The sequence below is a fragment of the Xiphophorus hellerii genome, chromosome 12 (genome assembly GCF_003331165.1).
Source record: "Xiphophorus hellerii strain 12219 chromosome 12, Xiphophorus_hellerii-4.1, whole genome shotgun sequence".
Classification (NCBI taxonomy): Eukaryota; Metazoa; Chordata; class Actinopteri; order Cyprinodontiformes; family Poeciliidae; genus Xiphophorus; species Xiphophorus hellerii.
The window spans coordinates 569122-583310 of NC_045683.1; the positions used below are offsets into that span (position 1 = coordinate 569122).

The 14189-nt window shown below is 47.4% G+C and overlaps 1 protein-coding gene across 1 annotated transcript in view; it reads left to right on the forward strand.

Moving 5' to 3' along the window:
* Positions 1–14189, forward strand: part of c5 (complement component 5) — a 50673-nt gene that overhangs the window by 5959 nt on the left and 30525 nt on the right. The window contains exons 16-35 of the mRNA XM_032579518.1: positions 64–129; positions 536–739; positions 817–895; positions 2020–2105; positions 2206–2345; positions 2521–2754; positions 2904–2964; positions 3047–3136; positions 3214–3426; positions 3526–3601; positions 6846–7005; positions 7071–7172; positions 7817–7988; positions 8224–8348; positions 8663–8743; positions 8837–8989; positions 9070–9132; positions 9204–9288; positions 9380–9419; positions 9490–9592. Of these exons, the coding sequence (XP_032435409.1) occupies positions 64–129; positions 536–739; positions 817–895; positions 2020–2105; positions 2206–2345; positions 2521–2754; positions 2904–2964; positions 3047–3136; positions 3214–3426; positions 3526–3601; positions 6846–7005; positions 7071–7172; positions 7817–7988; positions 8224–8348; positions 8663–8743; positions 8837–8989; positions 9070–9132; positions 9204–9288; positions 9380–9419; positions 9490–9592 (2333 nt within the window). The remainder of the gene's footprint in view (positions 1–63; positions 130–535; positions 740–816; positions 896–2019; positions 2106–2205; positions 2346–2520; positions 2755–2903; positions 2965–3046; positions 3137–3213; positions 3427–3525; positions 3602–6845; positions 7006–7070; positions 7173–7816; positions 7989–8223; positions 8349–8662; positions 8744–8836; positions 8990–9069; positions 9133–9203; positions 9289–9379; positions 9420–9489; positions 9593–14189) is intronic.

Here is a 14189-nt window from a genome sequence, read left to right on the forward strand (position 1 = left end):
TCACTCAGAGTAAGGAATCAGAAACAATCATCATCTGCTCAGTAATGGCGGCTTGTTTCACAGATGAGCCGTGTACAGCCGCCGTTCGTTCAAAGAGACAATTGTCCAACGCACAAAAGGAAGCTAAAGGTACGATTCCACCATTGCTACATCCGTCTGACTTTCCCGTTCATAGTTTAATCCTCTTTCACATCTATATGTGTAATAACTAACTAAAGATAAACAAATTATTTGATTGATTGATTGGTCTGTATGTTTGGCTGATTTAGCTACAACCTGAAACCATTTCAAAGATTCAAGAAAGCTTCACATATTAAACTGTTTGTGTGTGTAGAGGGGATTATTGGAACAAGCAAAGACAAAATAATAAAAAAATAAATCTCCCTGCAAACAGCCATGAAGATTTAAAACATCCAAAGTGACTAAAAACATAAAACAACAGAAACAAAAGCAATGCTGCAAAAACAGCCAAAACAGTTGCTGTTGTTGGTCGTCAGTCAGTCACCGGGTTCTGTCTGGGTCCGTCTCTCTGCAGCCAGAACTTTCGGCCCCAGGAGGAGCTGCTGCTTAGTGGGAATGAAGTTCATGCCAAAGGGCAGGACCTGCCAGGAGTACGCAAACCAGACCTTCCAGAGGCTCAGACAAAATAATGAAGAGTGCAAGACGGCCTTCAGGCAGTGCTGCGAGTTCTTCCAGCAGCACCTGGACCAGAGCGACAGTCTGGTTCTGGGACGTCACGGTGAGTTTGGCCGGTTCTGGTCCGTTCCTTCTGGACCTGACTGTGATGCCTGACTTGGTGTTTCTCTCCTGAACTAGGCACAAACTTCGATGAGGCGCCGTTGTTGGTGAGAAGCTACTTTCCAGAGAGCTGGCTGTGGGAGGTGCAGCGTGCAAGGTAGCACAAATCAAACGCACCTCAACGGATCAACGCTTGTTTGGCGTTTGAGAGGAACTCGACTCTCTTCAGTTCTGTTAATATTAATGAACCACGGTGCAAAGAATATTCTATTCTGTCAATTATTGCAGTCATATTAGTTTATTTTCGTTCAATTATTTCAATAATTATACATTAGAGCCTCCATATTCTAGGGGCGCTGATGGCGGAGCTGCTGCTGCTCCTCCAGATTGAGAGGAGTTAGCTGAGGACTTTCATTTCGTCTCCTGGATGGATTGGACATATTCAATATGTCGTTTTCATCCTTATTACCCAAGGAGGAGTGTAGGGCTCCTGATGGACCTGGCAGCATCCCAGCAGAAGAATCAGGAAGATGTGATTATTGGTTCTCACTTAGAAATGACTGGTGGATAATTCCCATGACTCCAGAGTCTCTCTGCCTGGGTGGAGGAACAACAAAGTAAAGGTGGTGGAATAGCAGAGCGTGTCAGCATCAGACTGAAGGAGGTGAGCCCTGTTTACCTCCTTCAGGTTGCTGAGCAGTAGTTTCCCAGTGTTAGCTGGTCCAATCACCACGTCTCTTTCTTTGCTCTGAAAAGGTTTCAGCTGTTTGTGTTTCTGAAATGCATACAGCTTCTCTTGGCAAGGCGGCAGTTTCTGCACTGCACTTGTTTCAGATCCAGGAGTTTATCAGGGAAGCATCTCACAGGTCTATGACTACCAGACAGACCACAGATCTATGAGACTGAATGACTGAGCGTCTAACCAGGTTGTTAGCAGCACAGGAGCTCCACAGGGCTCTGGACTCTCACTGTTCCTTTTCTCTCTCGACAAGTCTGACTTCTGTCATCTGCAGAAATACTCAGATTACTCTGCAGTTGTTGGGAGAATCAGAGATGGACAAGAGGCTGAGTACAGAGATCTGGTGGACTGCTGTGAGAAACCCCTCAGTGTTGCCCTACAACAGCCTGGACTGGACAGACGACACATTTGGGCAGTCTCTACTTCTTTGCAGCCAGATGTTGCCCAGCTGTTGTGGAGACTCTGTAGCTTCTGTTTAAAGCACCGATCATCATGATCATCAGCGGGAGCAGCTAATCCAGCTTTGGTGTTTGTCTCTTCAGGTCAGGTCAACTGTCCATCAGCAGGACTCTGCCGGACTCTCTGACCACCTGGGTGGTTAAAGCCATTGGCATGTCTCCAGAGGGTGGTGGGTTTCCTCTCCATCTGTTGATCACTTCAGACCGTCGCGGTCCCCTCAGGGGCCTGCAGGAATGAACCTAACCGCCGAGTCGTTCTGGTTCTGTCAGGGATGTGTGTGTCGGATCCTGTGAAGGTGTCGGTCAATCAGCCGCTCAGCGTGGACGTCCCGCTGCCCTACCAGGTGGTCCGAGGGGAACAGCTGGAGCTGCAGGGCTCCGTCTACAACCAGCAGGACGACAACATCAAAGTCAGTTCAACCACACATCCCATAATAAACACTCAGATCATTACTGCTGGCTGAGTTTACAGCTGATTCTTCCGATGACCAGCAGGAGCTCACTTCCTGTGTTCCTCTACGCAGGAAGGGGAGGGGCTAACACACCTGGGAGCGCTCTAATTTCTGCTTCCTCTCTGTGTCTCAGTTCTGCGTGACGCTGACGGTCGGCCCGGCGCTCTGCCTGCTGAAGTCCCGGCCGACGCCCAGGCAGGAGGGGCATCACACCACGGTCTGCACCTGGAGCATCCTCGCTGCGGGCGAGGTGGGCAAAGTGACCTTCACCCTGCTGGGCCTGGAGCCTGGAGAGCACACCCTGACCTTCACCCTGATCACCCAGTCAGGGGCCAAAGACGTTGTGAAGAAGACGCTGCGTGTGGTGGTATGTGAACTATGACGGACTCTACTTGGAGCATACAAAGTTTGAACCTGTCTGCCTTGTTTTGTTCTGGACACCGTTAGTCCTTACCATGTCAGCAGTTACCAGTGGTCAGCTTGGCTAAACATTAGTTCTGCTTTGGTTGTTTGCAGCCTGAAGGAGTGAGACAGGAAGTGAACTCCGGGGGAAGACTGGATCCTCAGGGACTCTACGGTTTGTGGACTCCATCTTGGTTCACCTCGAATCCTCGCCATCGTCATCGTCTCACCTGCACTGGTCTGGATTCCTGCTCCAGGTTCAGAGAAGCGGACTGTGGTGCTGAAGAACATCCTGCCAGAAAACGTGGTTCCCAACTCGGCCGTGGAGAGACAGCTGACCATAAACGGTGAGACGAGGAGCGGAGGCGCTGCGGCTGAACTTCTTCAGGTCTGCAGAAATGATCAAGATGGTTGTTCCTAACAGGCGAGCTTCCAGGCGAAGTCTTGTCAGTCATACTGGACCCCGAGGGCCTCAAGCGGCTCCTCAGCCTTCCTCCTGGGTCAGCAGTAGCAGAGGTCGATAGGCTCCTCCCACTCATCCAGGTGTACCAGTACCTGGAGACCAACAGCCTCTGGGACGTCCTGGGAGAAAACATAGAGAAGAACTCCGGCGAGCTGAGGCAGAAGATCAGAGACGGTGGGGCGCCGCCGCCGGGGGTCATTCTGGAGATGATGATGATGATGATGATGATGATGATGATGATGATGATGATGATGATGGGTGGTGTGTCTGCAGGTCAGGTCGGCCTCACGTCCTTCAGGAATGGAGACAGCAGCTACAGCATGTGGATGAACTCTGACCCCAGCACCCTGTGAGTGGACCAGAACCGCCCGCCGCTCCACAACACCAAACCGATCCGATTACTTCACTGCCTCATTATCCAGACTTTTCATTCAACACGATTCTTCATGATGATTTCTGCTTCAATCTGTCGGAGTCCAAACGATCCTCCTGATCTGCTCCGGTCTGATCCATTAAATACAGCTTTAGCTTAGCTCTGCTGTAGCTTTAGCTTTAGCTTAGCTCCGCTGTAGCTTTAGCGTAGCTCTGCTGTAAGTTTAGCTTAGCTATGCTGTAGCTTTAGCTGTGCTGTAGCTTTAGCTTAGCTCTGCTGTAGCTTTAGCTTAGCTGTGCTGTAGCTTTAGCTTAGCGCCACTGTAGCTTTAGCTTACCTCCGCTGTCGCTTTAGCTTAGCTCCGCTGTAGGTTTAGCTTAGCTGTGCTGTACATTTAGCTTAGCTCTGCTGTCGCTTTAGCTTAGCTCTGCTGTCGCTTTAGCTTAGCTCCGCAGTAGGTTTAGCTTAGCTGTGCTGTAGCTTTAGCTTAGCTCCGCTGTAGGTTTAGCTTAGCAGTAGCTTTAGCATAGCCCCGCTGTAGGTTTAGCTTAGCTCCGCTGTAGCTTTAACTTTAGCTTAGCTGTGCTGTAGCTTTAGCTTAGTTCTGCTGTAGCTTTAGCTTAGCTGTGCTGTACATTTAGCTTAGCTCTGCTGTAGCTTTAGCTTAGCTCCGCTGTAGCTTTAGCTTAGCTCTGCTGTAGCTTTAGCTTAGCTGTGCTACCCTAGCTTTAGCTTAGCTCTGCTGTAGCTTTAGCTTAGCTGTGCTGTACATTTAGCTTAGCTCTGCTGTAGCTTTAGCTTTAGCTTAGCTCCGCTGTAGCTTTACCTTAGCTGTGCTGTAGCTTTAGCTTAGCTGTGCTGTAGCTTTAGCTTAGCTCCGCTGTAGCTTTAGCTTAACTCCGCTGTAGCTTTAGCTTAGCTGTGCTGTAGCTTTAGCTTAGCTCTGCTGTAGCTTTAGCTTAGCTGTGCTACCCTAGCTTTAGCTTAGCTCTGCTGTAGCTTTAGCTTAGCTGTGCTGTACATTTAGCTTAGCTCTGCTGTAGCTTTAGCTTTAGCTTAGCTCCGCTGTAGCTTTACCTTAGCTGTGCTGTAGCTTTAGCTTAGCTCTGCTGTAGCTTTAGCATAGCTCCGCTGTAGCTTTAGCTTAGCTGTGCTGTAGCTTTAGCTTAGTTCTGCTGTAGCTTTAGCTTAACTCCGCTGTAGCTTTAGCTTAGCTGTGCTGTAGCTTTAGCTTAGCTCCGCAGTAGGTTTAGCTTAGCTGTGCTGTAGGTTTAGCTTAGCTCCGCTGTAGCTTTAGCTTAGCTGTGCTGTAGCTTTAGCTTAGCTGTGCTACCCTAGCTTTAGCTTAGCTCTGCTGTAACTTTAGCTTAACTCCGCTGTAGCTTTAGCTTAGCTGTGCTGTTGCTTTAGCTTAGCAGTGCTGTAGCTTTAGCTTAGTTCTGCTGTAGCTTTAGCTTAACTCCGCTGTAGCTTTAGCTTAGCTGTGCTGTAGCTTTAGCTTAGCGCCACTGTAGCTTTAGCTTACCTCCGCTGTAGCTTTAGCTTACCTCCGCTGTCGCTTTAGCTTAGCTCCGCTGTAGGTTTAGCTTAGCTGTGCTGTAGCTTTAGCTTAGCACTGCTGTAGCGTTACCTTAGCTCTGCTGTAGCTTTAGCTTAGCTGTGCTGTACATTTAGCTTAGCTCTGCTGTAGCTTTACCTTAGCTGTGCTGTAGCTTTAGCTTAGCTCTGCTGTAGCTTTAGCATAGCTCTGCTGTAGGTTTAGCTTAGCTCCGCTGTAGCTTTAGCATAGCTCCGCTGTAGCTTTAGCTTAGCTCTGCTGTAGCTTTAGCATAGCTCCGCTGTAGGTTTAGCTTAGTTCCGCTGTAGCTTTAGCATAGCTCCGCTGTAGCTTTAGCTTAGCTGTGCTGTAGCTTTAGCTTAGCTGTGCTACCTTAGCTTTAGCTTAGCTCTCATGTAGCTTTAGCTTAGCTGTGCTGTAGCTTAGCTCCGCTGTAGCTTTAGCTTAGCTGTGCTACCTTAGCTTTAGCTTAGCTCTGCTGGAGCTTTAGCTTAGCTGTGCTGTAGCTTTAGCTTAACTGTGCTGTAGCTTTAGCTTAGCTCCGCTGTAGCTTTAGCTTTAGCTTAGCTAAAGACAGTAGAATCATGTCTTTAGCTTAGCTCCGCTGTAGCTTTAGCTTAGCTGTGCTACCTTAGCTTTAGCTTAACTGTGCTGTACCTTTAGCTTAGCTCCGCTGTAGCTTTAGCTTAGCTGTTCTGTAGGTTTAGCTTAGCTCCGCTGTAGCTTTAGCTTAGCTGTGCTGTAGCTTTAGCTTAGCTCTGCTGTAGCTTTAGCTTAGCTGTGCTGTAGCTTTAGCTTAGCTCCGCTGTAGCTTTAGCTTAGCTGTGCTACCTTAGCTTTAGCTTAGCTCTGCTGTAGCTTTAGCTTAGCTGTGCTGTAGCTTTAGCTTAACTGTGCTGTAGCTTTAGCTTTAGCTTAGCTAAAGACAGTAGAATCATGTCTTTAGCTTAGCTCCGCTGTAGCTTTAGCTTAGCTCTGCTGTAGCTTTAGCTTAGCTGTGCTACCTTAGCTTTAGCTTAACTGTGCTGTACCTTTAGCTTAGCTCCGCTGTAGCTTTAGCTTAGCTCTGCTGTAGCTTTAGCTTAGCTCTGCTGTACCTTTAGCTTAGCTCTGCTGTAGCTTTAGCTTAGCTGTGCTACCTTAGCTTTAGCTTAACTGTGCTGTACCTTTAGCTTAGCTCCGCTGTAGCTTTAGCTTAGCTGTGCTGTAGCTTTAGCTTAGCTCCGCTGTAGCTTTATCTTAGCTGTGCTGTAGCTTTATCTTAGCTGTGCTGTAGCTTTGATGGCCGCCTGATTCCCTCCTTCATGTCTGCTGTTTCTTCTTTGTTGCGCTGCTTTCTGCACATGTGTAAGCGATACATTCCAGTACCGTCTCCATGACGACGTCAGAACGTAAAAAAATGGAGGCCTACCGATAGTGGATTGACTCTATTTTTTAAAATCAATTTTGGGACATTTTAAATAGATTCTGAATTGTAATAAATGAGAATTGTGATTCTTATGTGAATCAATTTTTAGGCGCAGTCCTATAAAACTCTAGATTTTAATGTTTTATTTGTTGTTTTCTGTGTTTTTATCATACAGTGCTTTGGCCTGTGGTGTTGTTTTAAAGTGCTTTATGAATAAAGTTGTATCTGTGAGCTGATGACCTTCCGTCCTGCAGGGTCACCGCCGAGGTGGTCAGGACTCTGTCTTTGGCCGACCCGTTCGTCTCCGTGGACCATCAGTTGCTCTCAGACTCTGTCAGCTGGTTGATCTTCAAAACTCAGCAGCCTGACGGCTCCTTCACGGAGCGGGCTTCCTCCAAGAACAGCCGGGTCATGGTCAGTTGGGTCGGTCGGCCTCCTCTGGCGGTCAGCTCCTCTGTGACCGTGGTTCTGGTTTCCAGGTTGGCGGCGCTGATGAGGAACAGACGGTCTTCGTGACTTCCTTGGTGCTGGTGGCCTTACACCGAGCGACGAGCATCAGAGACCCCATCCTGCAGCTCCGGGTGAGAACTGGGTCGTCCTAAACAGATGAACATCAGGGTCAGAGGTCAAAGGTCAGCGTGGGAAGGCCTCTGGAAGAAGATGGATTCGTTTTGTCAGTAGAATCATGTCTGAGCAGTTTGGATACCAGCTTTCGGTTTCTGTAGCCGCTGCTCTGTGGGCTCCGGGGCCCGCAGCATCACGGAGCCTCCACCGGCTGCTCATCAGCTGAGTTCACAGGTCCAGTTAAAGTCTCAGTTGTTTGTGTTTGTGATGGTAGAACAGAAGAGGATTTCCCAAACACCCAGCATGCAGTCTGCATTTAATGGTTGCCATGGAAACTAGTGGCAGAAACTAAATTAAAGTCTGTCAGTTTTTCAGTTGGTTGAAAGTTTAATTTGCTGCAGGATGAAGACGGCAGACGTCTCGTTGAACTTTGGTAGAGTAATTCTTCCGTGTGTCGCGTTATTTTCTTCCCTGGAAACAAGAAGTCTGGTTGAACTCTGGTTGAACAAATCACCTGGTTTATTCTCACCATGAACTGAAAAGAACTGAGTCGGTTTTCGTTGAATCTCCTATGAACGGATTCAGTTTTTATTTTCATTTTCCGGCTGTTTTTTTTGTTCTGATCCATGTTGATTCCTCTCCTTGTCGTTCCTCCTCTCAGTTCCATGACAACAGCAAGCGTTCAGCAGCAAACTACCTTTCCCAGCATGCCCTGAATGTGAGGAGCATGTACGTGCGTGCGGTGGCGACCTACGCTCTGACGCTGCAGGACCCCAGCAGTGCGGAGGCCATGATGCTGCTGACCAGCCTGGAGCAGCAGGCGCGGCAGAAAGGTTACCTGCAAATGATTGTTTCACATTTATTCAAAACCAAGATTTCCTCTTCATGTTTGAGGAATCTTTGGGTTTGTTGATTCCTTTGGTATTTTTTTATTATTTTTTTTTCTTCTGTTGTATTTGTGTTTTATTCTGTTGTTTGCATTGCCATGGCTTTGAACCTCTGGTATGTCTGGGGTCTTTGAACCCCTAAACATACCAGAGGTGTCATGATGCTGCTTTCTGTGTTCAGGGAACCCGGTTGTGCTGCGGTACTGGCAGGAGCCCAGCGTGACGGCTGATTGGTTGAAGCCTGATAAATCCAGCGGTCAGACGGTGGAGATGACGGCGTACGTCCTGCTGACCGTCCTGCTCAAGGTGCAAACAGCTTCCACTTCATAAGGCTGATGAAACCATTCAATTTACATTTATAATATCACACAATCATTTCCCCTCTCCACCTGTAGAGGGCGGTGTTTCTGCCGTTCCTCTCTCCGCCTGTAGAGGGCGGTGTTTCTGCCGTTCCTCTCTCCGCCTGTAGAGGGTGGTGTTTCTGCCGTTCCTCTCTCCGCCTGTAGAGGGCGGTGTTTCTGCCGTTCCTCTCTCCGCCTGTAGAGGGCGGTGTTTCTGCCGTTCCTCTCTCCGCCTGTAGAGGGCGGGGTTGCCTCAGTAACTTGGTTTGTCTCTTAAAGGGGAGGATCCAATACGCCAACCCCGTGATTTCCTGGCTGACTCAGGATCAGCACTACGGAGAAGGTTTCTACTCCATCAAGGTAAACGTGTTCCACTCCACCAGCGGAGGGCGACATTGAGTTCTACACCCAGCTCAGCTTCTTTTCTTCTTCGGTGGTGGTGTGTGACATCAGGACATGGCTCTGACCCTGGAGGCCCTCACAGAGTACAGCAGGGTCGTTCCTAGAGCTGCACTCAACCAGGACATCAACATCCGCTACAGCAGGCAGGAAGTGCTGAGCCGAGTCCAGCTGAGCCGCAGCCGCCCGGTGGCCCCGCCCCTCCAGGTGAGGCCGAGCCCACCTGGAGGGGCGGGGCCACAGCCCCAACAGAACTACTCACTTCACCTCCTCTGTTTCTGTCAAAGATAACAAAGGATGATGACATCATCGTGAGCACCGGTTATGGGAGGGGCGTGTCCAGTGTGAAGGTGGGAGGAGCTTGTTGTGGTCACCTGACAGGTGAGACGTCCTCCCAGTAACAGTCTGTCTGTGTCTCCAGATGAAGACGGTTTACTACCAGACTACTGCGTCCACGCAGACCTCCTGTAACTTTGACCTGACCATCGAGCTGGTCGGACCCATCAGTACGTCCTCCCCAAGGCCCTCGCCCCCCATGCTGGATTTAAGGAAACTCTGTTTGATCTTTCCACCTCATGTTCTTGCTCTGCTCCTCAGATGAAACCGTGCAGCCTCCTCACCTGGTCGCCTGTGTGAAGTAAGAAGGTAAAACCTGACCCGGTCGGCCCGGATCCTCAGTGGTGGACGCTGTGACCTTTGTGTTCCAGGTACCGACCTCCACCCAACGAGGATTACACCGAGTCGCTTCTGACCGTCATGAAGATCCAGCTGCCCACAGGCATGGAGCCGTACCTGGAGGACCTGAGACAGGTAATCAGCCTGGCAGGTAAACGGCCTCCAGACGCTTTGACGTCTCTCAGTCCGGTTTCCATGGCTACCATGGAGACCGCCATCGTTAAAGTGTTCAATGACATCCACATAAATACAAATCATTGAAGAAGTGCTGGTTCTGGTTCTGTTGGACCTCAGCAGCCCTGAATAGGATTACCACTCCACCGGAAAATACCGTTAAATGTGGCGTCCCGTATTGGGCCGATACATAACTGTCCGATAGACAGGCCTCACACACATCAACACTAAATGTAACAATAATGCCATCCATCCATCCATCCATCCATCCATCCACCCATCCATCCATCCACCCATCCATCCATCCATCCATCCATTCATTCATTCATTCATTTTCTGTTCACCTTTGTCCCTAATGCGGTTGGGAGGAGCTGCTGCCTCTCCAGCTACGTTCCGGGCGAGAGGCGGGGTCACCTGGACAGGTCACCAGTCTGTCGCAGGGCAACACAGAGACATACAGGACAAACAATCATACACCCACTCACACACACACACACACACACACACCTAGGGAGAATTTAGAGAAACCAATTGACCTGACAGTCATGTTTTTGGACTGTGGGAGGAAGCCGGAGTACCCGGAGAGAACCCACGCATGCACAGGGAGAACATGCAAACTCCATGCAGAAAGACCCCGGGCCGGGAATCGAACCCAGGACCTTCTTAACAATGTAACAATAATGACCAAAATAAAACAGGAAATATTAAGGTCAGCTAAATTCTGTTGGCGGGAGCTAAAGGACCCCAGAACGCTACGGTTGCCTAGAGACGGTTGCTACGCCGCTGCTATCAACCCGCGTCTTTTTAAATGACCACCCGATACTCCGCCGTCCTCAGAAACAAAGACTGGCAGAAATCCAGACGTGAGGAGGAAGACGCTCATTCCAGGCTGAACAATGTCAGTGAGGATGGACAATGTGTCCATCGATGGACACAAAAGTGTCCGTCGTGGCGCCGTGTGCTGCTGTATGATAGACAGAGTGGATCAGGAGAGGAACCGCAGACCCGTCAGAACCTAAAGAACCAGACATCAGAGTCTCTTCATCCTCAATCATCTCCTGAGGCTCAGATGGTACAGAACATTTGATCATTGATCAGTTTTTTATTGAGCTTTTAGTAAACTATTAATGCTTTGATTATTTGCTTGGATGTTGAGTTTGGATGATACTTTATTTAATATGTAGTAGCATTAGCCAAAATTATATGATGCCCATTTAAAGAACGAATCATGCTAATAGATTAACAGTACATTCATATTTCCAACATTAGAAAAGTTTGTTAGGACTTTCTGTGTGTTTTATTCAGAAATATTTATATATTTTATGAATAATTGTTCATTGGTCATTTAATGTATTATTTCACTATTATTTTATTAACGTGGTTTACCAGTTTGGATAACCTGACTTCCTATCAATGAAGAAAAATCATGCTAACCAAAAATGAACCAGACCTGCAGCCCAGGGGCGGATCTAGACGGGGGCCGAGAGGGGAACAAAAGAAATTATGCTAAATGTTTTTTGTTAATACTCAGTGGTGATTTTTTTAACCTTCACAATTTTACTTTAACAATGAATTATACATTATACTGCTGCACTTTTAGCTGCTGTGTTGAGATGGGATTAGGGCTGAAATGATTCCTCGATTATTAAAATTCCTCCAGGGAAATTTATCTGCCTCGAAGCTTCATTAAGTTATATTTTATTATTTAATGCGCCGTGTTCCGGCCGGGTCGTTATTTGCGTTGCCCAGCGCTCTCACTCCCGCCTGAGTTGTTGATGAAAGCTAAGTGTTAGCAGCATAAGGTCCAGTTTTCAAGTTCGGCCTGGGAGGATTTTATTGATTCATGATAATGTCCGGGTTTGTGTCGTTTTTGGGGGACCAATAAGCATCTTTAAAATGACTGGCGCCATGCCTGGAGTACGGCAGCTTTTCTCCTCCCGGAGCTGCTGGTTCAGAGCGAACGGCGGGACCAACCTGCAGGTGTATTTATACAGGTGAGCGGATAGACTGAACACGGCGGGCGGCTGAGCAGGTGATGGTTACAGTGTAAGTGTAGCTTTACGGACGAACCGGAAAATGTATTTCATATCGTCCCGGTCGCCACTAACGGATGGCGAAGCTCATCGTGGCGTTACAGAAATGATGCGTTTCTGTGTGTGATGAACGAAGGAGTCAAATCCCGTCGCTAACATGAACATACAGCTATAAATGTCTGGGCAAGGTCAGAGTTCAGGTATTAAACTCACTGAAGATGAATACAGAAACCAGAAGCTGGAGCATAGACATTTTTAGAAGTGTATTTGTGAGCCTGCCTCTTTATTCGCCAGCTATAAGGGACCAGACTTGTATCATCAGCACCTTCATTCAGACGACAATTTGCAATGCAAAATATTATGCTTAGCGAGTTTTTGCAATGGGCAATGCAGTACTTAATTAATTTAGAATTATTTTTATATTTATGAATGAAATTGTGGACAGCATTGACTTTATTTATTTGAAGAGTATTTTGTAGTTGTTCAGTACAAAATGTTGTATATGTGCAAAATATTTTATAAATAATGGGTCAGTCTGATTCTTGTACTTTCTGCTGCTAGCACTAGGCTAACACGTTAGCTTTGGTTGTATTTACCCAGAATGCCCTGTGCTGTAGTCCACTTCCTGCGTTCGGAGCCGTCTCCGGTCCGCTTGGCGTTCACAAACTGAACCAGAGTTCTCTTCAACCAAACCCAGACCGAGGTTTGGAGGACCAGAGGTCAGAGGTCGATTAGCGTTCACACCTCACCAACCGAACCGGAGTTTCTAGTTTCTAACTTTAATGGAAGTGGACTAAATGCTCCCATAGAGAACTGGGATTTTTTTGTTTCAATAGGAAACTTCTCATTGAAGAGGTCAGAGGTCACATGTGGGGTTCCCCAAGTTTCAGTCCTAGGACCTCTAATGCTCAAAATCTACATGCTCCCACAGGCTCAGGTTATAACAGGAAATAAGATTAGCTACCATAATTACGCAGGTGATACTGAGCTCTACATTATGATGCCACTAGATGACCTTTGACCCCATCCAATCAGTGAACAGATGCTGAGAACAGATAAATGTGTGGATGAGCCAAAACTTTCTCCAGCTGAACAGAAACAAAACTGAAGTTATTATTTTTGGACCTAAAGAGGAGGAATCTAGATCAGTGGAGCCCAAAGTGGGTCCTTTGGCCCGGCATCCTGGATGTTCTAGTTCCCTCCCTGCTGGTATAACAACCATTTCAGCAGGTCAATGTTCTCCTAATGATCCATCATTGGATCCAGGTGCGTTAAACCAGGGAGAGACTAAAACACGCAGGATAAAACACCAGGACCCATGTTGGACACCCCTGATCTAGAGTTATAGATCTAGAGTATTAGGATCTAGAGTTATAGGTCTAGAGTCAGCTTCAGTTGTTCCAGCTATAAACCAGAGATCAGGCTGACCTCTGACCTGACCCTCCAGATCCACAGAAAGGTGGTCTTCTAGCAGCTGCAGAAGGTTTCCAGGACCAGGACTAATGAAACTCATGTTTCTGTAGTGGCTTTGACTCCTGCAGCAGCGTCTTCTCTGGTTGTTAACAAAGAAAAAAAATGTATATATATTTATAAATCAACCATATGTAACCCTGCTGTATTTGTACTGTGTTATTTTGTATTTGTACTGTGCTATTTTGCTTTTCTGTATTCTTTTACTTTATGGGTAGTGTCCCTTTAAGAGAACGGAACGACATTACTTTACGGCAGCATTCCGACTGCAGTTGCTAAGGGAATTCCCGGGCTTTAGAGTTCAGAGCTGCTGCAGAGCAGAGACATGCTAGTCTCAGCCTGGCTGCATATTGCCTAACTTTGATGCTCATATGATGTTTCCCTGCTAGGTGAGCATTACTGGAGATTGGTAATGTCTGCATTGTGTTGTTGCGCAACACCCCCCCCCTCCTTTCTGTCTCTACTGTCTCACTCTCTACTTCCTCTTCTGAGAGGGGAGATGTGCTACCAGCTCTCCTTCTAACGGGTTAATTGAGTTTCCTAAATCTGCCGGGATTTACCCTGTCCAGAACTGAAGCAAACTCTGTTTAAGCTGGTTTCGAGAAACGATTCACCTGATTTTTAACGGCCTACATCCAGGTGTCCCACCCTTCTTCCCTCTGTGAATTAGCCAGACTGAGCAGCCTACAGCCAACTAGTTTCACAGAGCACACCTGTTAACGGTCGCTCGTTCTCTATTTTACAACTTGCATTTGTTATTGAACCAGGTAGGTTTTAGTGACTCGGGCGAGTCCCAAGGATGACGTTTTAAATTTGGGCTACCAGCAACCTAAAAACATTTTAAACTTTTTCCTCTCCAGAATCAAACATCACAGCTATTTTACAACCATCAAAGAACTTTAAGGTGACTCATTAACTGAATGTCCACAACATCTTTTAGATTTTCTTTATGCTAAATATTTTATTAGTAAGGCAGTTTTGCAAGGGTCAGTACAGCTTAATTCAGTAGCAGAAATAATCAAATAAGTAAAATCAATCATCTAGTCTATCTTTCC